Genomic DNA, 25,315 nt, shown 5'->3' with positions numbered 1-25,315 from the left:
ATAAAAGATGAGCCTAGAGCTTCTATGGAGTCAGAAAGTAAGGAATTGCTCAAAAAATAATGAGGGCATGTAGAAAGGGTGTTGAAGTCAGTTAGAAAGAGCTCCAAATAACCAAGTCTGGGACAATTTGAGCATCAAAGTGAATAATGATAATAATAGATTAAAGTCTGTAAAGTAAATGTCAGTGAGCTAGTGCTGATGTAACAATTAAGTACATGGTAGAGAAAGGACTGCTTTTCCTTATTTGTGAATATAGGACAAATTATAGAAATAAATCACTATTAGCAAGTACTACAATATGGGCATAAGTGTAATGACAGACAGCATATATGCATAGTCTCAAAGAATAACACTGTAAGATGTCTGATAGGTATGTACCATCTTACCCCGTGGTGGTACTCACTTGTGTCTGACACTTTGCAACCCCAGGCTCCTCTGTCCATGGAATTGTCCAGGCAACAATATTGGAGCTGGTTGCCATTTCCTCCTCCAGGGTATCTTCCCATCCCAGGGATCAAACCTGGCTCTCAGGTCTCCTGCTTGGCAGACAGGTTCTTTCCTATTGTATCACCTGGGAATCCCCATCTTAACTGAGTGCTCAAAACTAATGTCACCAATAATGAGACATTCAATACCTCCTGTAAGTTGCATTAAGAAGGATACCAAGATGCATAACCTTAGTCTAATCATAAGCAAACATCAGACAAATTCAATTTAAGGAATATTTTATAAAATAACTGGCCAGTACTGTCAAGATCATGGAGCAGAGAACCATTTTGGATAGAGGAGACTAAGTGGACATGACAAGCTAAATGCAGTTTGAGATCCTGTGTTGCATCATGTGCCAGGAAGAGGACATTGGTGACATTTAACTGAGGTCTGTAGACTAGTTAACTTTATTATTAACTAACATCGTATCAATGACTTTTTTGTTTCTATAATTCTACTCTGATTACACAAAATGTTAACAATGGGTGATGGGTATACAGGAACTCCAAATATTTAACAGCTTTTTGAAAGTCAAAAATTAATTCAAAATAAAAAGTTTGAAAAATTGTCTACAGCTTGTGCATTCAACCCAGATCTTTTTTTCTAACTCCAGACTCATTGTCCACCTGCCTTTTTTGCCTTCCACTCTGATGTCTCACAGCACACACATTTAACACATTTAAAGCTGCAATCTTGACTTTTATATCTGTTAATATCTAACTCTTCCCCACAGCATTAGCAGATAGTACCACTGTCCACCCGATTGATCAAGCCAGAAATCTGGAGTAACTTAAAATTTTTCTCCTCTACCCCACCACAGATAGGATTGTTTTCATTGGTTCTATAAAATTTTTTCTTGAATTTTCTAATTTTTAATAAACATCTACTGACATTTCCTTATTTCAAACCATGAATCATTTCTTACCTTGACTATTTCAATAATCTTTTAACTCTTCTTCTAGTCAGCAGTCCATTTTGTTTGTAAGCAGCCCAGAGCAGTCTTTTGGAACATAAACTAGATCATGGCAGTCCCCTGCTCAGACACTTGAGTTTGCAGTGCATTTATTTAGAATAAAATTCAGGCTCCTTACCATGGCCCATAGATCCAGCGACCTCCCCTGCCTTTTGATCTTGTTTTGTTGCATACTTCCTATGAACATGCTTGTTCTCCCAGTTCCTTGAGTGTGACATTACTCTTCTAGCTCAGAGATGTGAATCTGCCTTTCCTTTTGCCGGAAATGTCCTTATGCCCATTCTTCCTCTAGTTGGTTCATTCTTGTCTTTTTTAAGTTTCAACTTAAATGTCACTTATCCTAAAATAGGGTACCCTATTCTTTGTCTTCCATAGCACTTGCCACTGTTTGTAGTTATTATTATTTTTTAGTTATTGCTTGTCATCTTCAGGTAGACTCTAAGCTCCATGAGGGCAGGGGCAGTGTTTGTCTTACTCACTTCATGGCCTCAGCATCTGGCACTTAACCAGGCACTAAATAAATTTTAAAACAGATAAATGAAGAAAGGTTAACATTTGACTTCTTAATGGATGAATAGAAAGTAGCTTGCCTAGAAAAAGTGTTTTTTTCCAAAAGGAAAAGAATAATACAAACAAAAATATGAAGTCAAGAAACAGCATGGTATTTTGTATGTGTATATAATTAAAAGCAGTTTGATGTTGCCTGATATATGAACATTGAGTCAGAGATTGATCAGAAATTGATGAAATAGTCTGGAGCTAGTTCTTAGAGGCTCTTATGTACCATATGAACTTATAAAACTTAGGAGCTTATGGAACTATTGGAAGGTTTTAGACAGTAGAGAATGGACAGATTTGTATCTGGTGCTGCCAAAGCGAGCTCCTGATTTGCATTTTAGAAAGATCAGATTTGTGACAGCAGTAAGTACAGAAACTAGGGGGTGAACTTGAAGGATATTACGCTGATGTTGGAGAAGACTCTTGAGAATCCGTTTGACTGCAAAGAGATCAAACCAACCAGTCAATCCTAAGGGAAATCAATCCTTAATACTCGCTGGAAGGACTGTTGCTGAAGCTGATGCTCCAATAATTTGGCCACCTGATGCGAAGAGCTGACTCAATGGCAAAGACCCTGATGCTAGGAAAGATTGAAGGCAAGAGGAGAAGGGAGCAGTAGAAGATGGTTAGATAGCATCACCAACTCAGAGGATATGAATTTGAGCAAACTCCAGGAGATAGTGGAAGACAGAGGAGCCTGGCGTGCTGTAGTCCATGGAGTCGCAAAGAGTTGAGCATAACTTAGCGACTGAACGATAACAATGAAGGGTCATTGGATTTACTTTATGAGATCCAAGTGAGAGTGGATTCTGTGCCAGAGCAATAGTTGCAGATACGAGAAAAGAGGCCAGATGAAGTAATATTTAGAGAGTAGAATCACTGAAACATGTTGATTGATTAGATAATAGAAAGTGAGGAAGAAGGAGGAATTATTCCAGTATGGCTCCTAGATTTCTAGCTGTGTTATACAGGGGTGGTGATGGTATATACAACAAAGAGAAAATACTGGAGAAGGAGCTTCTTTAATAGATGGTAGTGAGTTGAGTTTTAGCTGCTCTTGAACATCTATGTAGGGATTTCCATCAGACATTCAGATACAGAAATCTTTAACTCTGTGGTGAGATCTCATATACAAGTGTATTGTTGATAGTAGTTGTGGCCATAAGAATAGATGTGATAGATTGTAGTAGGGTTAAGGGAGGTTATGTAGCATAAAGAGAGCAGTTGCTAGCAAATCCAGTAGTAGAGGGCTTCCCTGGTGGTTCAGATGGTAAAGAATCCACTTGCCAATGCCAGTGCAGGAGACCTGGGTTCAGTCCCTGGGTCGAGATGATCTCCATCGTCTTGAGAAAGGAATGGCAACTCACTGCAGTATTCTTGCCTGGGAAATCTCATAGACAGAGGAGCATGGCAGGCTGCAGTTCATGGGGTCACAAAGAGTCAGACACGACTGAGCAGCTAACACTTTCAGTTTTTTCCAGCAGTTAGAATTAGAAAAACCTGAAGCATACAGATAGGTGCTACAAAGGAAGTTAGGGTCAAGGAAACCAAGAGAGAAGAGAGTTTCAAAGAGAGAGTGATCAGAAATATTGCATGCCGCCAAGAAATCCAGTGGGAATATCCCTGAAAAATATGGATAGCGTTTGACACTCAGGGGACCTTAATGAGGAGAGTTTCCATGGAATGAAAAACAGAAAAAACTGGATTTCAGTAAAGGGAGGAGTGAATAGGAGGTCAAGAAATTAGGAGAGAAAATAGAAAAATTAGATAGGTGCAAAGTGACTTGAAGTCCAGGCAGTAATTTTTATTTTAGAGAAACGGACTGAGGTAAAGAACCTCAGGAGAGAAAATTGAGACAAAGTGAATATATGGTTGTTGCTAGTATATGGAAGTTGTTTTATATCCTGCAGCCCTTTTACATTCACTTATTAATTCTACTAGCTTTTTAAAAATAGGTTCTATTCAGTGTTGTACACAGTCAGTTATGTCATCTGTGAATAGACGGCTTTACTTCTTCCTTTTCAGTCTGTTTCTTCCTTCATGGTACTGGCCAGAAACTCCAGTACAATGTTGAATAGAAGTGAGAACAAACATTCTTGTCTTGTTACTTATCTTAGGGGGTAATTTTTCAGTTTTTTACCACCAAGTACAGTGTTAGGTATCCATCATCAGGTTGAGAAAATTCCCCCTTTGTTCCTAGTTTGCTGAGAATTTTTACCAGAGATGGATATTCAGGTGATCTTAACACTTATTTTTTGTTTTTATCTGTTAAAATGGTGAATTTTGTTGACTGATTGAATGTTTAAACCACATCCACTTGGTCAATGTTGTGCTAATATTGTTACCTATTGCTGGCTTTGATTTGCTGAACTTTTGTTAAGGATTTTTGCGTCTCTATTCATGAAAGATATTAGTCTGTAGTTTTCTTATAATGTCTTTGGTTTTGTAATCAGGATATTAACAGTCGCTTTGGATGAACTGGGAAATAGTCTCTCCTCTTCAGTTTTCCAAGTTTTTATAGAACTCATGTAATTTATTTTTTACATGATTAGTGTAAAAATTCACCAATGAAGCTGTCTGGGCCTGGAGTGTGTTTGTTTTGTTTTATACTGTATTTTTATGTCTGCTTGATAAATTGAACTTGTTATTATAGAATATCCCTCTTTATTCTAATATTGGTAATATTCTTCATTATGAAATCTAGTTTGATATTAATACACCCACTCTGGCTCCCTGGCTGGTTGGTTCACTTGCTTTCTTCCTTTTTTCATGTTTGTAATTTAAATTTAATACTAGAAGATTTTTAGTCCAACTTTGATTTTATACTTGTATTTCTTTCCTCTTACATTGAAAATCTTAATCCATAACATTATATACTTAACAATATGATTATTTACATTATCTTATAAAATAGAGACAGTAGATTGAAAATAATAATACCAGTATTACCACTGATGATTAGGTTATTGATTGAAGTTTTAGAAGTCTTAACTGTTCTATTTGTTCTAAGACTATATATCACTAAGGATTAGAATCAAATACTGTGCTCTAGTCTTTTGACAGAGAAGGCAATGGCACCCCACTCCAGTACTCTTGCCTGGAAAATCCCATGGATGGAGGAGCCTGGTAGGCTGCAGTCCATGGGGTCGTGAAGAGTCGGACACGACTGAGCAACTTCACTTTCACTTTTCACTTTCATGCATTGGAGAAGGAAATGGCAACCTACTCCACTGTCCTTGCCTGGAGAATCCCAGGGATGGGGGAGCCTGGTGGGCTGCCATCTATGGGGTCGCACAGAGTCAGACACAACTGAAGCTACTTAGCAGCAGCAGCAGCAGCAGTAGCAGTCTTTTGAACTAATTCTCTAAGTTTATTTTCACTTTGGAAATATAAAAGTTTTCTATGTTTGCAGATTCAAAACTGTGTCAGATATATCTGAATAAGTCCCCATTCCCAAATTTTAGTCTTGTCAGTATTTTTACAAATACAAGCAAATAAATTTATGCACATATATTGTTGTAAATAAAAATATATTAATGTTTCCCATTCCATTCTTATACAAAGTATAGAGTTCTGTAACTTCTTTTTTTTTTAATCACTTCACTGCTTCTTTTTATTTTTTACTTTACAACATGGTATTGGTTCTGCCACACATCAACATGAATCCGCCACAGGCGTACGCGTGTTCCCCATCCTGAACCCCCTTCCCACTTCCCTCCCCGTACCATCCCTCCGAGTCTTCCCAGGGCTCCAGCCCCAAGCATCCTGTATCGAACCTGGACTGGCGATTCGTTTCTTATATGATATTACACATGTTTCAGTGTGAAAATTACTAGAGCTAATCAATGAATATAGCAAAGTTGCAAGATATAAAATCAACACACAGAAATCCCTTGCATTCCTATACACTAATAATGAGAAAATAGAGAAATTAAGGAAACAATTCCATTCACCATTGCAACGAAAAGAATTAAATACTTAGGAATACATCCACCTAAAGAAACTAAAGACCTATATATAGAATGTAACTTCTTTCTTCACTTAAGAATATATACTGAAGATCTCTCCATAATCAGTGTAATTAGAGAATAGATATTTACTCCATTCTTTTGACAACTATGTAGAATTCCATTGTATAGATTTACCATAATTTATTCAGCTAGACCCTTGCTAATGGATATTTGGATTGTCATTACTCATTGATTCAGCTTTCCTTTAGTTAGTATTAGCATGGTATATATTTTTCTGTTTTTTACTTTTATTTTTGTCTTATATTTAAAAGAATTTCTTAAAGACAGAGTATAATTTTTTTTGCCCCATCTGAAAATTTTTGCTTTTTAGTTGACATGTTTAGACCATTTACATATCTGTATAATGTGTCTGTTACTCTACCTTCATGTTTACTAATCTTTTCTTCTGCCATTTCTAACCTTCTATTAATCCCACTCAGTATTTTTCATATCAGAACTTGTAGACGTTCAGATTTTAATGTCTTCTGTGTTTCTACCAAACATATGAAATGTAGTCATAACTTTTTCCATGTCCTCATCTACTGACTCTGTCATCTGTGTTATTTCTGGATCTGTTACTATTGATTTGGCTTTTTTCCATCCTGGGTTATATTTTCTTGACTTTTTTATGTTTCTAGTTATTTTCTGTTGGATGCTAGACATTGTGGAGTTGCTGGATACTTTTGTATTCTTACCAATATACTTGAAGACTTAAATTATTTGGAAACAGTGTGATTCATTTATGGTTTGCATTTAAGCTTTGTTAGCTGGAACCAGAATGGCCGTTTAGCCTGTGGCTAGTATTTTCCCACTACTGATGCCAGCACCCATAAATTACCAGCTTTTTACCATGCCCATGGGATCTCTTGATAGTCATTTGTAGGCTTCAGGAATTGTCCCCTCTATTCTTTTCTAACTACCCCCCCCACCTCCGCCTCACATGTATATGCTTATCAGCACATACAGTTTCCTCACAGGTATGTGCTTATCAGCACTCAGCTGAAGACTGGGGATGGGCAGGTGGTGTGGGTACTTTTCTAGCTCTCTGGTGATTTCTTTCACTCTGTGCAGTTCTGTTTCCTCCAGTACCCTGTCCTGGGAACTCTAGTCACCTTGGCCTTCCTCAACTGACAGCCCCTCTCTTTCTTCTCAAGGAGACCATCTAGCAGTAGCCTGGGACAGTTAGAGGGCTCACCTTGTTTATTATCCCCTCGAGATTACTGTCCTGAACTTCTGGTAATTATGCTTTTTTTTTTAAAGCTATTGAAGTGGGAGGATAAATGTGTTCCCTGTTAACTCCCTGTACTACTGCATACTCTTGTATGTCAGTTCAGTCACTCAGTCGTGTCTGACTCTGCGACGCCATGGACTGCAGCACGCCAGGCCTCCCTGTCCATCACCAACTCCCGGAGCCTACTCAAACTCATACCCTTTGAGTCCGTGATGCCATCCACCGTCTCATCCTCTGTCATCCCCTTCTCTTCCTGCCTTCAATCTTTCCCAGCATTAGGGTCTTTTCCAGTGAGTCAGTTCTTTGCATCAGGTGGCCAGGGTATTGGAGTTCATCTTTAGCATCAGTCCTTCCAATGAATATTCAGGACTGATTTCCTTTAGGATGGACTGGTTGAATCTCCTTGCAATCCAAGTGACTCTCAAGAGTCTTCTCCAACACCACAGTTCAAAAGCATCAAATCTTTGGTGCTCAGCTTTCTTTATAGTCCAACTCTCACATTCATAAATGACTACTAGAAAAACCATACCTTTGACTAAACAGACCTTTGTTGGCAAAGGAATGTCTCTGCTTTTTAATATGCTGTCTAAGTTGGTCATAGCTTTTCTTCCAAAGAGCAAGTGTATTTTAATTTCATGGCTGTAGTCACCATCTGCAGTGATTTTGGAGCCTCCCCAAAATAAAGTCTCTTACTGTTTCTATTGTTTCCCTATCTATTTGCCATGAAGTGATGAGACTGAGTGCCATGATCTTAGTTTTCCGAATGTTGAGTTTTAAGCCAGCTTTTTTACTTTCTTCTTTCACTTTCATTAAGAGGCTCTTTAGTTCTTTGCTTTCTGCCATAAGAGTGGTGTCATCTGCATATCTGAGGTTATTGATATTTCTCCTGGAAATCTTGATTCCAGCTTGTACTTCATCCAGCCCATCAGTTCACATGAGGTACTCTGCATATAAGTTAAATAAGCAGAGTGACAGTATACAGCCTTGACATACTCCTTTCCCTATTTGGAACCAGTCTGTTGTTCCATGTCCAGTTCTAACTGTTGCTTCTTGACCTGTGTACAGATTTTCCAGGAGGCAGTTCAGGTGGTCTTATATTCCCAAAGAGTTTGTTGTGGTCCACACAGTCAAAGGCTTTGGCATAGTCAATAAAGCAGAGCAGAAGTTGATGTTTTTCTGAAACTCTGTTGCTTTTTTGATGATCCAAAGCATGTTGGCAATTTGATCTCTAGTTCCTCTGCCTTTTCTAAATCCAGCTTGAACATCGGGAAGTTCATGGTTCACATATTGTTGAAGCATGGCTTGAATTTTGAGCATTACTTTACTAGTGTGTGAGATAGGTGCAATTGTATGGCAGTTTGAATATTCTCTGGCATTGCCTTTCTTTGGGATTGGAATGAAAACTGACATTTTGCAGTCCTGTGGCCACTGCTGAGTTTTCCAAATTTGCTGGCATATTGAGTGCAGCACTTTCACAGCATCATCTTTTAGGATCTGAAATAGTTCAACTGGAATTCCATCACCTGCACTAGCTTTGTTTGTAGTCATGCTTCCTAACGCCCATTGACTTGACTTTGCATTCCAGAATGTCTGGCTCTAGGTTGGTGATCACACCATCATGATTATCTGGGTTGTGAAGATCTTTTTTGTATAGTTCTTATGTGTATTCTTGCCACCTCTTCTTAATATATGTAGAAGTTAATATTTGTCTTTTAGTTTAAAAAAAAAATCCTAGGCAAAGAATCAAATCATTCTGTACTATAAAGAAGTTTGGACTAAATTTATTTTCCTTTGTAATTTCTAGAAAATGTGTCATTATCTAATGCTTTGTATGTCATATATAAATAAAATACAAGATAATTTGGTGTAGTAAGGTTATTTTAACATTAATTTTAACTCATGGTTTACGATGTGAAGTTGTTTGATTTACCAGTTAGAAGCGTAGTTAATTAGGAAAATATTTCATAATATATGTAGCAAGTAAGATAGTCTGTATTTAATACTACTACTTGTTTGTCAGAAAACCTAATTTTTATACTTCCATTTTAAAATTATTGAAGAGTACTTCTGAAGATTTTTATAGACTCATATTTTTGGGTTACGGGTGTTTTTTTGGTTTGTGAATATTCTTGTCGAAGTCTTTGTATACTGAAAAGCATTTTTCTCATTGTTTTCATACTTCATAAAATTATAGTGAGTTTTTATAATTAAGATTTCTCATAATTAGTGTTTACATCAGATAAGTTTGGTATTATGAAGAAAGTATGGGTTGCCCCAAAGTTTGCTCGGGTTTTTCCATATTGTGTTACGGAAAAACCCGAACAAACTTTGTGGCCAAGCAAATACAGTTTATTCCGGCACAGTGGGAATGTAGGAGGACTTTGAACTTTAGAAATGGAGTTAAGAAAGTAGAAGTTGAGTCTCAGCCTACTTCTTACAAGTTGTATTACCTCTTTAGCATTATTTTGTTATTTTCTCACATAAATTTTTTAGCCTTACTTTCCTCTTTAAAATGACATGATTATACCTTTCTCAAAGACAGTTGTGAGAATTAGGTGCATTCTGTGCAAATAAATAGTAAACTGCAAATACTATGTAAAAATCAGGTATCATTTTGAGACTTAGCCTAAGAAGTATACATTTCAAACAGTATGTACAGTGGGAAAATATGACTATACCCAAGCCTGACATTAATAACCAGAATTGTTGTCTTGACCTGTACTTTTCATCAGTTAGTTTCAGAAAGTTTTTTAATTTGATTTTTGATACCCAATTTAATAGAAATTAGTCATATTATTATTTCTTTCTTTACTTGGCAGCATACCATTTGCACTTCACCCACATATATGATCTGTGGGTTGTAGAGAGAAATTAGAATGTTGTTCAGTAGCTCACATCTTTCAGCCAAGAATGCTTTTCACCAACACTCATGAGTTTATTGTAGGCACTGGGAAACGTACACCCTTAGATGGTCAACTGAATTTGTGAACCTCAGTAAAGAGAAAATTTGAGGAGCAGGTCATTAAGTCAGATTCAGTGTTCTTTGTAAATACCAGTAACCATTATCCATGGAGTAGGTGAGATGATCTTGGTTTTTATGGCCTAAATCATTTTCTGCAGAATGATGCAGGAGCTGTTATTGAGAGTCAGAATAAAAGGCTGCAGGACTGTATGTGGCTTGCTGTTTATTTATGAATCAGATTTTAAGTGGAAACCACAGTTGTTTCCTTGTTTCTCATTCATGCTTCAGCAGAGGATATGATGCTACAGATTTGACTTGGTTTGTAGTTTCTCCTTTAAGGTTCACACCCTTTTCTTTTCCTTTTTAGAAGCCACAGTCAGTTTGATGTATTAGCAAACCACAGCATGTACCTTGTTGGATATGCTTTGTGTGCTAAATATTACTTGGTAGTCTCAGTACTAATTGTGGTGGTCTAGTCCTCTTTTGGAAGTATAGCATAAGTAAATGAGTTCCGGGAGCTCAGCTCAGTGCTTTGTGATGGCCTAGAGGAGTGGGGGTTGGAGGGGTGGTAGGTTCACGGGGGAGGGAATATATGTATATGTATAGCCGATTCATGTTGTACAGCAGAAACTAACACAACATTGTAAAGCAATTATACTATTCAAAAAAATCCAAAAAAAATAAGTGCATGCATGCATATGTTTGGGATAAGTGGTATATAGGCATACAACTATAGACATGTGAAAATCAGTTTTAACCCTTTGACTTTATAACTTGTATTTAAAGCTAATGTTTTATGTTATTTAACTTGAGTATAATAATGTTAATTTTCTCTTATTCTTCCTTAGTGTCAAGGCGTGCCATGGGTTGCCTCTCATAAATGGACAAAGCTGTGACCCTTATGCAACAGTTTCTCTAGTGGGCCCTTCCAGGTAATGTTTATTGAATTAGTATTAGATTTTTAAGTTTAATAATTACAATATTAAGTTTCTAAGAGAACGTATTAAATATCTATTTATGAAATAGACTAATGAATGCTTTTTGAAAGAAAAATCTTCAGTTCTGTTATACACTTGCAAATAGCCAACTCTTCTTTTATGAAGGAAAACAAGTGCCATTTCAAATCTACCAGACTCTTAGGCCATGGGGAGCAACCTCTTTTATAGTATTTAAAATGTACTTTAAAACATGAACTTGACCTTCTTTCACCATCAGCCTTCTTATTTTCAAATGTCTTAGATTTTATTGCAGGTAGAATCCTGTTTTAAGAAATATTAGCTCAAAATAGCAAGGAAGTTTCAATATTTTTATCTAGAAAGCAAGTCAGGACTAAAAATACCTTTTCTGCTTGTGCCACCTGTGCTGTTCAGAGAGAATTCCAGAACATGGTGAAGCACACTGCATCATTGATTTAAATTACTTACGATAATTTATAGAAAATCTATAGCAATTTTTAGTATTTTCTATTTTATAATTTCATTATGGTTTCTTTCAGAGCCTGACTAGTTGAAATTTCAACTTGAAGGCTTAGAATCAAGAAACAAAGAGCATAATAGTGCCAGACAGAAACATATATATACATACACAGACATGTACTGCTTCTTCCCAGCCCCAAGCTCACTATGTATCTTATTTTTAAGAAAATAACCAGTAAGTCACTTTGAAAAATGTATTTGTCCCTATGGTATGTAAAGCACCATACCTCGTACTTACTGGGTTCTCAAGCAATAGTATCCTATTATTAGTGTAGATGGTTTTACATTTAAAAGCAGATACTCAGTCGTATAACATTCATGCTGTCAAAGGGATTTAGTTCTCCATGTTTCAAGTGTTTAGTGGAATTGTTCTTGGTTTTTGTTCTTGTTTATAATTAGTACCCAACAGATTCTTTAGTGTAAATGCTTAGTAATGTACAGATAGAAACTGTTTAGCATCCGAGTTTGTTTTAAAAAGTCGCTATTGGTTTTGATACTGTGCTGTGGTTGTGAAGGATGTTACTGTTGGGGAGCTGGTAAAAGTCTCCATGGGACTTCCCTGTACATTTCTTTGCAACCTCCTCTGCATCTCCAATTATTTCAAAATAAAAAGTTTTTTTTTTTTTTTAAGCCACATTGTAGCCAAAGTCCAAGAGGTAAACTGAGTTAAATGTGTTCTGAGGTATTTTTCAACATAGAATAAGGTATTTGAATCTCATTGTCTTCCTTCTGCCATTTATTTTGAGTTGCTTATATAATAGAATGTGTTATTTAAAAACCCCTGAAGGAAACTTTGTCAGTCAATCTAATATAGCCATGGAATAATAAAATCTTGGCATATATCACATATACAAAATTTGTGTCTTCTTTGATTTGAGTTTTTAGAGACACATCAGTTTTTTCCCTCAAGTACTATTTAAAGCTACTGCCTTCCCTGAGTCATCCTAACAGTTAAACAGAAAAGAGGCCTGGCTCCCTGGTTGGAAATAGCATGTTTTATAATTGTGTACTGTTAAGTTCTACAAGGTAAAACTCTACCACATTGGAACAGGAATGACCAAAAGAAGACAAAAGTAAAGAAGAAAACGAGCAATCCGCAGTTTAATGAAATCTTTTATTTTGAGGTAACTTTTTGTTTTCTTTAAATGTTAATACAACTAAGCATTTTTTTTTCCTGAAAACTATGAGTCCGTGGTGTGACACAGTGGAGGCCCAGTGCAGAAAACGAAGGCAGAGCTCTGATTAATTTGAGGAGGGGGAGGTCTAGGACCACACCCATTCTTCAGTCAGCCTTGGTATCACACCCGCCTTCACACAGAACCCCACCTTATCCAGCCCCCCCAGGACTCTTTGGCAAAATACTCCTTGAAAGCCATTAGTGAAGTAAGTGCAATATCCACTAGTTAGATCTGGGTTCTAGTCCCAGTTGAGTTTGAACAGATCACTACATGAGAGACTCAGATTTCTTGTGAAAGGATAATTTTGTCAGAGCAGTAGCATCCCAACCTAAGTCATAGAGTTTTTATGAGGTTCAAATGTGAAAATGCTTTGAGATTATAAAGTATGATATGATGAAGGCCTTGTTATTAACTTCTTTTTACCTAAATCACTCTAAGGAGACATGCTTATTTTCATAGAGAACTTCAACTGCTTTGAAGTTACCCAAAATACAGGGCTTTGAAGTTCCTTATTATGGAGCTGCTGCTGCTGCTGCCAAGTCGCTTCAGTCGTGTCTGACTCTGTGCGACCCCATAGACGGCAGCCCACAAGGCTCCGCCGTCCATGGGATTTTCCAGGCAAGAATACTGGAGTGGGTTGCCATTTCCTTCTTCAATGCATGAAAGTGAAAAGTGAAAGTGAAGTCGCTCAGTCGTGTCTGACTCTAGTGACCCCGTAGACTGCAGCCCACCAGGCTCCTCTGACCATGGGATTTTCCAGGAAAAAGTACTGGAGTGGGGTGCCATTGCCTTCTCCATAATATGGAGCATTGTTAAATAAATCCTTTTTCATATTTAAAAACTACAGGAAAAAACAAAAGTAAGCTCTATTCTAAAAGATTGTGTTCTGCCCATAGGATAGGTTGCAGTTGAAATTAACATGTAGGAAAGATTTTTTTTTAAGTTACATTTTGTGCCTTTCCTTTCTTTTTACATGGTTTTTTTTTTTTTTTGATATTTCGAAGTGAAGAGAGTGAGGGCACATCTAGCCATGCCTGATTACTGTGCTTTAATAAAGGAACACAGTTGAAGAAAGGCCAGAATTGAAGCAGGAAGAATTGTGAGGGTGGAGGCGAGGCAGAAAAAAAAAAAAAAGAAAATGTACCAGTGTGAGATTTTTCCATTTTCCAGCCAAGGACTTACTTAATTCAGTTGTTCCATATTTAAAAATGGCTATTACATCTAGCTTGAAAAAAATCCAAGAAGGGGCAAAATGTCCTTTGAAAGTCAAGACCTGACCTGTTTGGTATATGCAAGCATGCATATGAAGCCTCAAAACATTCATTTGAAGGGCCCTTTTGTTGAGTTTATTATAAAGATAAAAGTTCAGTCTCTGTTCTCTAGCTAGAGTAAGAGACCGAAAGCATGCACACGCATGCAGACATGCAATAGCAGATGCTGGGGAGCTCTGCTGCCGCTGAGTTAAGCCAGAGGAAAGAGTATTAGAGATGGAATATTTTGAACAAAGACATAGAAACAGAAAGTTATGTCCAAAGAGTAGCAAGTAGTGATTTGACTGAAAGGGAATAAAGGGAGTTAAGCTTAGAAAGATAAAGTAGGACCAACTAATGAAAGACCTTGAGAGCAGGTTGGAGTATTGGACATTGAATATTGTTGAGCCCAGAGATAACAAGAGTAATGAAGTATTTTGAGAAGAATTAACCATGATCTGTGGGCCAGATGGCTATGAGAGAGAACAGAGATCAAGAGACTGTTGTAATCTAGGTGTTTTTTTTAAAAAAGGAAAAAGCAAAAGCGGGGGAAGAGTCTGACTCGAGAGAGTAATATGGAAACAGGGCGGAAGAGAAAGATGAGAAACTACAAATGGCAAGATAACAAATTGGTTACAGAAGAAAAGATAAAAGGAGGAGTCAGATGTTGTCCTCATGATTTCAAATCTGGAAAAGTTAAGAAGGAAAACAAGTGGTTCAGTGTGGGGCATAATGAGCTTGAGCTCTGACATGTGAAATCCTCCCATAGTTCATGACTAACATGGGTGATCACTGTAGATAAAGATTCAAGAATTGCTTACAGTGAGTCAAGAAAGCAAGCCAAGGGTGTAGAGGTATGCAAGAAAGGAGAGAAGTGAACCAGCTAAGTTCTGCCACATATTAAATATTTGACTTTGAATGTGTTTCTTAATGTCTGTACTTTAGCTTCCTCATTTTCAAGATGAGGATAATAAATCTAGCCCTGCCTGCCTCAGAGCAGTGTTCTGATGAACACAGAAGATAATGAATATGAAAGCACTTTGTTAACTGTACAGCCCTGTGTAGCTTAGAGCAAAATAAAATATAAAACCCTGGAGAAAACCCATGTGTGTATGTTCTGAGGAAGAAGTAATGGCAGAGGTAGAAGCAAGGAGAGCAGAATGTAGCCTGGATCATGCTGGGTAAACTCAGAGAAGAGAATATCTCTGGGAAAATGGAGGATGTTTGTATGGTCACTCGTTCAGATAAAGGGGTCATGGAAGGTGAGAACTCAGAATTTCATCATCAGACTTGATGATTAAGAGAGGGGTTTTAGGAGGGTGATCTATGAGGAAGCCAGATTATAAGGAGTTACTGTAGTGAGTGGGTGGTGAGGAAGCGGAGGCTGTAAGAATGGGTAGCAGTTTTGAGATACTTGTCTGTGAAAGGAAAGAGATAGGAAGACCATAATTTAAGGGGGGGAGAATTTTTCTTAGACTTGAATGAGGTGAACAGTATGGTCAAGAAAGCTGCAATTAAAATAGATCGAATGCTGACTGCATGTTTACTGCATACCATGTGGGGGTGGAGCTGTCTCAGAAAAGAGGAGGATCATCTCACCCTCTGATTCAGAAAAGGATGAGAAAAGTCATCCAGTCAACAGGCCTCTATGGGAACGGACGTGTTCAGGTGGACAGTAGTTGAGGAAGTTCTGCCAATGGCCTTGATATTTTCAGTAAAAATGTGAGAAGGAAGTGTGAGGGTGGCATTGTTATCTTGAGAAATGTGGGAAAGTCTTCAAACAGTTCCTAGCTTATGCAGTTTCACTGAAATAGAACACTTTTACTCTGAGTCACCAACAGATACATATGAGCCAGAGAACCCAGTGTTCCTACATATTCAGTCGATAAGGAAGGGTATGGAGGTAAAGTTGATTTTGATGTTTTATTTACCACCTTATCTTTACCTCTCTCTGCTACTTCCATAGCTGTTTGTATATTTAGATTTGGGGTCAGATATTACGTGGGCATTTTCTTCTGTTTATAAAAAACATAAACACTTTAGGGATGGTTTTTTAAAGTTTGTGTAGGAAAAAGATATTAAAAATTTTTTTACTAAACTGTTTTGTTTATAGGTGACGAGATCCAGTAGTTACACCAGAAAGTCCCAGTTCCAAGTAGAAGAGGAGGACATTGAAAAGCTGGAAATTAGGTATGTGAATTGGATTTTACAGAGTTGCTGTTTTCTGTGCCAAAAGAAAAATCCTAAATTTAACTGAAAAAGATGACTCAGGCTTAACAGAATTCTCTTTAGCAAGTTCATCAGTGAAACTTAGAGGAATGTACATTTTAATTTAAATTATCTTCTAATTTAAATCCAAATTATCTTCTCAAAATCTGATTTCTTTGCAGAAGTAGTCAAGGTGTATCTATTTTTTAAATGACCTTATTTTTACCTATTTATATTTTTAGTTTTTCCCAAATATAATTGCTCCTTAAAATTTTAAATCATAACATAATGGATGCAAAGAATATATAGAAAAGTAATTATATACTAGCCAATTTAGAAATAATTTTTTTATTCTTCTTAACATATCTGCTGTCTAACAGAAATTTCAGTGAGGTAAGAAGTCTTGTAAGATAACCCAACAGGTGCATGTGTTTGAAGTTTGTGCTATTTCCTAGGTCTTAAATATCTATGCTGTTTGGGAGGTGTAAGTTTTGTATATGCATGTATAGGTGTGGTGTTAACAGTGTGTTCATCTGAAGGGTGTATTAATCACATGTTTGGAATGACCAGGTAATGTATTTTTTTAAAATCACGTATCTTTACATATTAACTGGTTTTGAGAAAGAAACTGTAGTCTTGTGTTGGTTTCTTTTCTCAAATTCAAAAATGTAATTCTGTAGTCCTTATTTCTACAGGTTAAAATAAAACCTAGATTTTGGAACTAAGAAACTGAAGTACTTTCTTTTAAATTATTTAAGATAGTTAAATTCTGTGCTTTTAAGGAAAACTACGGTAGTATTCTGCTTTCTTAGTTTAGCTAGTGAGGTGTATGACGGTGCTAACATCTGTTATTTTTAAGCATGTGAAATTACTTGTCTGGTACTTTCACCATAAGCATCTTTGCCATAAGCACCTTTACTGTAAACATCTTTGCCACAGACATTTTCACCACATAACTAATTGGCTATAAGTCAACTTTGCTGTGAAAAATAAAATAACTGGTTGACAGTTTGATTTCAACTGGTTGAACTGCATTAGTGTTTCCTCTAGTTATCTATGTAATTGATAGCTTTATTGATCAGACAGGTGGCAATGATTTGCCCCAGGAGTTGGTTTCTTATTTTGAAAGACACCACATTGGAGGAGAGTCTGAGGGCCTCAGAGGCATAGAGTTGAACCCACATTTCCCGTAGAACTTTGAAACATCTGTCAATAGACATGGGACACTGTGCCAAGAATGAACAACAGTGTGGATGGCTTTCCCAACGCAGTACAAAGCTCAGAAGCAAGTAGTGTTTGGAAATGGACATCTCTTTTAACAAAGGAAGAAATTTTAGCAAAACAGTGTAATGCCGGATGAGGAGACCAATCAGTAAGCAAAAACAAAAACAATGTGTAAAATACTGTGAACGAAAGACTTAGAAGACAAGTGTTTAGGTACAGCCCACAAAATAAAATCAGTTATTTGTGAATTATTGCCATGAATTTATACATATTTTGAATGTATTAAAATTTTATATTTTGCAATGAAGTCTTTTTAATTTTATTTTTTATGTTTGTGTCTTTTTAAATGTCTCTCTTTTATTTATTTATTTTATCTTTTTATGACAGAATTGCCTTATAACCAGTTAGTTATGTGGTGAAAATGTTTGTGGCAAAAATGCTTGAGGGAAAGGTGTCTGTGGCAAAGGTGCTTATGGCAAAAGTACTCAGAACCTTAAATTAATGCTGTAATACAAATTGTAATAGTTTGAAGCTATTTGGTCATGTTTGTTCTCTTACACATTGTTTGCAAAAAAATCAAGCCAATTTTAAAATTTTCAGGATCGACTTGTGGAACAATGGAAACCTGGTCCAAGATGTTTTCCTCGGTGAAATTAAGGTTCCTGTGAACGTATTAAGAAATGATGCCTCTCATCAAGCCTGGTAAGAAGACAGATACTGTAGTGAACTACATAGTAGGTCAACCCCTTTCATGCACTGTTTGTGCAAATAAATGGTTCTTTTAAGTATATTTTAAGTTTTGAATGGATAAGCCCAAAGTCATTAACACTGATGTGGCCATTAATTTATTGTTGCAGGAATACAAGTACAATTATTTTTGTTTTATGACTTGCCCTCTGGTACTGAGATAAAAGAACTGAATTGTCTAGAATATTTTCCTGTTCAAAAACTTAATCTTAACTCTGAAGAAAAAATGTAGAACATTTCAAACATTACATAAGAGTTACTCTTGTGAGAGAAAGTTTGATCACAGATCAACATCTGTAGTTCAGAAACTTTATTAACAGGCATGGGAATTGCGAATGTTTGAAAGCAAAGGGTTTATTGTAGAGATTCAGCTGTTAATGGAATCTCACCAGTGATTTTTCTTCCCCAAACCCTATTGAAATGTACTGTGAATGGCTCTGGTGTTATTTTCTTAACGTCTGGGATCTAGATGTTGAGCTCAGTTAATGAGCTTTTCAAGGGTTCTGGTGGCTCAGTATTGGCTACAGTATTAAACCTTTTCTTGACTTCTTATAACGACATTAAATTCATGTTAATGTTCAGACATTAAACTGATGTTAGTTTCCTTAGCAAAATCAGTGTGAAACTATTGCTTTTTTTCCTGTCTACAGCACATAAAAGCAGGTATGTCCTCTCCCCTCCAGTAGGTTGCCCAGTAGCCCTCATGCTAAACTTGGGTTTCAACTGAGTATAAAACAACATGCCTTCTCATTTGCCTTGTAAGGCCCCCTTTTAGTGCTCAGCTTCAGTTGCCTGGAAGAGGACTTGAAACCAAGTGTTCAATGTTTCTTACTGTGGGCAGCAGTCTCATTTGTCTGCAGGATCCTGCCTCTCCTGAGTGCCTGCCATCAGGCATTCTTCACTTTGGTCTGTGTAGTCTCAAAATTTTTATTTTATTTTTTTACCTTTTGCTAATGCAGATCTAAGATTAGTCTTTATGGTGGCATTTTATATGTTGTAACTTCCAGAACGTGTCCATAGATGGGGCAGGGGGTGGGGGGAGGAAACTTGGGCATTTTTTTTATTAACATTTGAGGCTTGTCATTCCCTCCTGCCAAATTTCTACCATCTTATATAAAGTTAGCATACATTTTTTAAATGAAAATTTCTGAACTCAGCTCATTGCCTTTAAAGTGATACGCCATGCGTGCCAAGTTACTTCATTCGTGTCTGACTCTGTGCAACCCTGTGGACTATAGCCCACCAGGCTCTTCTGTCCATGGGCTTCTCCAGGCAAAAATACTAGAGTGGGTTCCCATGCCCTCCTCCAGGGGATCTCCTGACCTAGAGATCCTGTGGCTCCTGCATTGCAGACTTACCACTGAGCCACCGAGGAAGTCCATAGCATGCTACTTGGTACAAAATAACACGTAAGTTGTTGTGCCTCCCGAGGCTTCTCCAAGTGAACTTGAAATGTGCCATTATAGCCTGTATTTTAAATAAGATGTCTCCAAACAGGCCCTCCAAATTTGGCAACAGTTTGTCGAACTACCAAGTCAGGATATATAAGCACTAACAGAAATTAATTTTATTCCTGTAGATTTATTTTTGGCCAGTATATGTTAAAGGTAACATGCCAGAAGTATGTGTTAAAATTTATGCAGCATGAAATAGAAACATCCTGCTCATTCATTTACACTTCCCTATATGTGAGGAAATATAAAAATGTGAATGCAATTTCCTTTTAAGTCAGATTAAAACACATTCTCCTTTGTCAGTTGTAGAACTGCAGCGTCCCCTTGTGGGGTTGTTAATAACTAAATGAAAACTCAAAAAGCTTTACCTTCAGGATTTCAAGTGTATTTTTTCTAATCTTAATAGTAGAAAAGAGAATAATTATCAGTAATATAATTCTGTTGTTTGAGAAGTATTCGTTTGCTTTCCCTTTCCACATTATTTCTATTTAGCATTTACTATTAGAGTCTTTTCCTGAAAACTGATTTTTTTTTTTTCCAAAAAATATTTATTATTTTTATCTATTTGGCTGTGCTGGATCTTGGTTGTGGCATGTGGGATCTAGTTCTCTGACCAAGTATGGAACCCAGGCCCCTGGCATTGGGAACATGGAGTCTTAGCCACTGGACCACCAGGCATGTCCCCTGAAAACTGATCTTTTGTGGTTTCAATTTTGTTCTCAAATTATGACATGATTCAGTTACTTTCCCTTTCCTTTGTTAACTAGTCAGTTCCTTAGTGACAGTGTGTATTCTTTATTCTGAAACTTCTGTTTAAGTGTTAGGATTAGCTCGTTAGTGTCGCTATTAGCTAGTTTTAACTTTCACATATGTAAACAACAGAACTCATTCACATGGTTCACAGTTCAGAAGATAAAAGTCTTACCTCCTGCCCCTGTCCTGTAGCTAACCTCTTCCGAGGCACCCCCTGTTTTGAGTTCCTGGAAATATTTTATGTAAATACAGGCAAATCCATCTTCCATCTTCTTTACATGAATGGACACATATTGTATCATGTTCTATACCTTTTTTTCAGTTAGCAATTTAGTAGAACTTCATTAAGTATTTGTCGACTTTTTATAGTGGTTAAAAGTATGGACTCTAGAATCAGACTACTGTGGTTCAAATCCCATCTCTGTCATTAACTACCTGGGTGATCCCTGACAAGGTGTTCCACCTGAATGCCTTTATTTTCTTTGGCTATGGAATGGGGGTGGTACACTTAATACCTGCTTCCCAACATTAGAGGATGAATTGGTTTCACGTAAAATAAGTGCTGTGACCATGGGTATCTCTCACACTCAGCATAGTTACCGCTGCTGTCATCACCATTATTCTGCATCAGTACCTACAGAATTTCTTCATCTTTTTTTTTTTTCCTTTGGTACCAGTACTCCGTTGGTGTGGAATGGTATAAATGAAGAGAACCTTAGTGCTAATATAGTTCTCTTATTTTACCAGTAACCTGGTGTCAGAGAACTTATTTTTTTTTCATAATTTTTATTTTTACTTTATTTTACTTTACAATACTGTATTGGTTTTGCCATACATTGACATGAATCCGCCATGGGTATACAAGAGTTCCCAATCCTGAACCCTCCTCTCACCTCCCACCCCATATCATCTCTCTGGATCATCCCCACGCACCAGCCCCAAGCGTCCTGTATCCTGCATCGAACACAGACTGGCAATTCGTTTCTTACATGGTAGTATACATGTTTCAGTGCCATTCTCCCAAATCATCCCACCCTCTCCCTCTCCCTCAGAGTCCAAAAGTCCGTTCTATACATCTGTGTCTCTTTTGCTGTCTCACATACAGGATTATCATTACCATCTCTCTAAATTCCATATATATGTGTTAGTATACTGTATTGGTGTTTTTCTTTCTGGCTTACTTCACTCTGTATAATCGGCTCCAGTTTCATCCATCTCATTAGAACTGATTCAAATGTATTCTTTTTAGTGGCTGAGTAATACTCCATTGTGTATATGTACCGCAGCTTTCTTATCCATTCATCTACTGATGGATATCTAGGCTGCTTCCATGTCCTGGCTATTATAAACAGTGCTGCGATGAACATTGGGGTACATGTGTCTCTTTCAATTCTGGTTTCCTCGTTGTGTATGCCCAGCAGTGGGATTGCTGGGTCATAAGGTAGTTCTATTTGCAAATTTTTAAGGAATCTCCACACTGTTTTCCATAGTGGCTGTACTAGTTTGCATTCCCACCAACAATGTAAGAGGGTTCCCTTTTCTCCACACCCTCTCCAGCATTTATTGCTTGCAGACTTTTGGATCGCAGCCATTCTGACTGGTGTGAAATGGTACCTCATTGTGGTTTTGATTTGCATTTCGTCAGAGAACTTAATATGTGCGAGACCTTTGTGTGATTGTACATATTGGTACAATCATTTCCTCCTAGATGATCCAAAATGAACATTAAGAAAATTGATGCAAAGATCTTTTCATGTTATAATTTTTTAATTTTGAGAGTAAAATTCGAATAGAAATAAAGCACATGGTTGGAGGTCTTTTTTTCAACATAAGCACTTTATACAAATTTAAAACTGGATTAATATTTACTTAAGATGAATTGGTTTTCTAGTTTGCTAGTTTTGCCACCTGTCTTTGGTAAAAATCCATTGATAGTGATTATCTTTCTGGAACCAGAAGTGACATTCACGTATTGGAAAAGCTGCCTCTGAACAGTTATTTTCCAGCTTAGGCAGCATTATTCACAAATAATGGTAGTCTTTGTCTACATACCTCAATTTTAATTGTACAGACCTTGTTAAAACTTTCAAATGCTGACTTTTTTTTTCTTTTAAAAGGCTGACTCTTGAGATCATTAGAATTGCTTTTATGCCTAACTATAAATTGAAAAAAAAAAAAGTGAGCAACTGAGTGCCCTTTTCAGTTAATAACTTCTTTTTTAATTTCTGTCCCTTATTCTTTCAAACTGAAACAGCTCATTTAAAAACTAAAGAAAAATATACTTGAGATTTTTTTTGTATCCCTAGACCTTAGACACACCAAATACCCTCGATGTAACAAATCATGAGGTTTTTCTCTTTAACTCTCATTCATACAAGATTGATTAATTCACAAGGGATCCTTCAGATGGTTGAAATTGAGCTTTTTGTAACAATATTTTAAAACAACCACATTTACATAATTATATACATTTTTCATCTTTAGTTATTTAATATATTTTAAGTGGTAACAGTTATATGTATATAAATGTTTTATAAATCACATTTACTGTGTGCAAAGCACTATTCTAAGTGCTCTACTTATATAACCTCCTTAGGGTTTTTATAAGGATTAATCATTTAGATACTATTTTTACTCCTTATGTAACAGATGAAGAAACAAGCACAGAGAGATTGAGCAGTTTGCCCAAGGTTGCAGAGCTGGAATTTGGACCAAATTCTTTTGACTCCAAAGTTTGTGCTCTTAACCAGTGTGCTATAATAAGTTAGTACTTTTCACCTAAATGCTTTTGAATATGTTTAAGACTCAAAAATATTCTCTGTTTTAAGTTGCCAGCAAATATTTAAGTGTCCCTTTTAATATTATTAAAAAATAAATCAAGTGAGTGATCCCTTCTCATTTGAAAAAAAAAAAAAAAGATCTTTTCAAGGAATGGGTAGGACAGTTTTGTAATTCTGTATTTTGTTCTAGTAGACATGGATGAAATACTTTGTCCATAGGAATTTCCCATTCCTGCCAAAGAAACCCAAGGAGACAAGTTTAAAAAGAGTGTCCGGAGAGAGCCCTTCTGGAGTTCCTGAGCACCCTAAAACAGTGTATACATAAAAATCAATAACTGTCATATCACTGCCTGAATCCCTCTGCAAAGAAAGTTCCATGTTAGGACTATAGACCTATTTTGTGGATATTTTGTAGTTTTATGAGAATACCGGAAGGATAAGGTATTCCTTCCCCCAGCAATTATTCCCCCAGATAAGGGAATAATACACTCTGAGGATAATTTCTATAGAACAAACCAAAATAGAGTCTGTAAACCTGATTAAGAGTGTGAGGATACTGTTTAGGGTGGGTAGGTACAGTCCCTGGGAGGCAGAAGCAGGTTGTAACTGTAATACATTTCAGTTCAGTTCAGTCACTCAGTCGTGTCCGACTCTTTGCGACCCCATGAATCGCAGCACGCCAGGCCTCCCTGTGCATCACCAACTCCCGGAGTTCACTCAGAGTCACGTCCAAACCATAGCCTTAACTAGACGAATCTTAGTCGGCAAAGTAATGTCTCTGCTTTTGAATATGCTATCTAGGTTGGTCATAACTTTTCTTCCAAGGAGTAAGCATCTTTTAATTTCATGGCTGCAGTCACCATCTGCAGTGATTGTGGAGCCCAAAAAATAAAGTCTGACACTGTTTCCACTGTTTCCCCATCTATTTCCCATGTTATACAAGTAATCTTTTTCTACTATATATGGAAAACAGGAGTTAGAATAGAAGGGGCAGTTAATCTAGAACAGTAAAAAAGGCAAACATGGGTGAGTACTGCCCATTCAAGCCCAGTCACGGGGTAAGAGCAATCTGTTCTAGAAGCATTGTTCTTTCCTTGGCAAAGTTGTCTTAGCTGAGAGATTCAGTTCAGTTCAGTCGCTCAGTCATGTCCAACTCTTTGTGACCCCATGAATCGCAGCATGCCAGGCCTCCCTGTCCATCATCAACTCCCGGAGTTCACTCAGACTCACGTCCATCAAGTCAGTGATGCCATCTAGCCATCTCATCCTCGGTCGTCCCTTTCTCCTCCTGCCGCCAATCCCTCCCAACATCAGAGTCTTTCCAGTGAGTCAGCTCTTCACATGAGGTGGCCAAAGTACTGGAGTTTCAGCTTCAGCATCGTTCCCTCCAAAGAAATCCCAGGACTGATCTCCTTCAAATGGACTGGTTGGATCTCTTTGCAGTCCAAGGGACTCTCAAGAGTCTTCTCCAACACCACAGTTCAAAAGCATCAGTTCTTTGGCGCTCAGCTTTCTTCACAGTCCAACTCTCACATCCATACGTGACCACTGGAAAAACCATAGCCTTGACTAGATGGACCTTTGTTGGCAAAGTAATGTCTCTGCTTTTCAATATGCTATCTAGGTTGGTCATAACTTTCCTTCCAAGGAGTAAGTGTCTTTTAATTTCATGGCTGCAGTCACCATCCGCAGTGATTGTGGAGCCCAACAAAATAAAGTCTGACACTGTTTCCACTGTTTCCCCATCTATTTCCCATGAAGTGATGGGACCAGATGCCATGATCTTCGTTTTCTGAATGTTGAGCTTTAAGCCAACTTTTCACTCTCCTCTTTCACTTTCATCAAGAGGCTTTTTAGTTCGTCTTCACTTTCTGCCATAAGGGTGGTGTCATCTGCATATCTGAGGTTATTGATATTTCTCCTGGCAATCTTGGTTCCAGCTTGTGCTTCTTCCAGTCCAGCATTTCTCAGGATGTACTCTGCATATAAGTTAAATAAGCAGGGTGACAATATATAGCCTTGA

At 37.2% G+C, this 25,315-nt stretch overlaps 1 protein-coding gene across 2 annotated transcripts in view; it reads left to right on the top strand.

Moving 5' to 3' along the window:
* Positions 1-25,315, top strand: part of RASA2 (RAS p21 protein activator 2) — a 124,253-nt gene that overhangs the window by 59,944 nt on the left and 38,994 nt on the right. For both annotated transcript variants that reach the window (XM_018049720.1, XM_018049712.1), the window contains exons 6-9: positions 11,072-11,155; positions 12,750-12,822; positions 16,240-16,316; positions 18,159-18,260. In XM_018049720.1, the coding sequence (XP_017905209.1) occupies positions 11,072-11,155; positions 12,750-12,822; positions 16,240-16,316; positions 18,159-18,260 (336 nt within the window). The remainder of the gene's footprint in view (positions 1-11,071; positions 11,156-12,749; positions 12,823-16,239; positions 16,317-18,158; positions 18,261-25,315) is intronic.

Source organism: Capra hircus, chromosome 1 (genome assembly GCF_001704415.2).
Source record: "Capra hircus breed San Clemente chromosome 1, ASM170441v1, whole genome shotgun sequence".
NCBI classification, from domain to species: domain Eukaryota; kingdom Metazoa; phylum Chordata; class Mammalia; order Artiodactyla; family Bovidae; genus Capra; species Capra hircus.
This window is presented reverse-complemented; position numbering and strand designations above follow the sequence as displayed.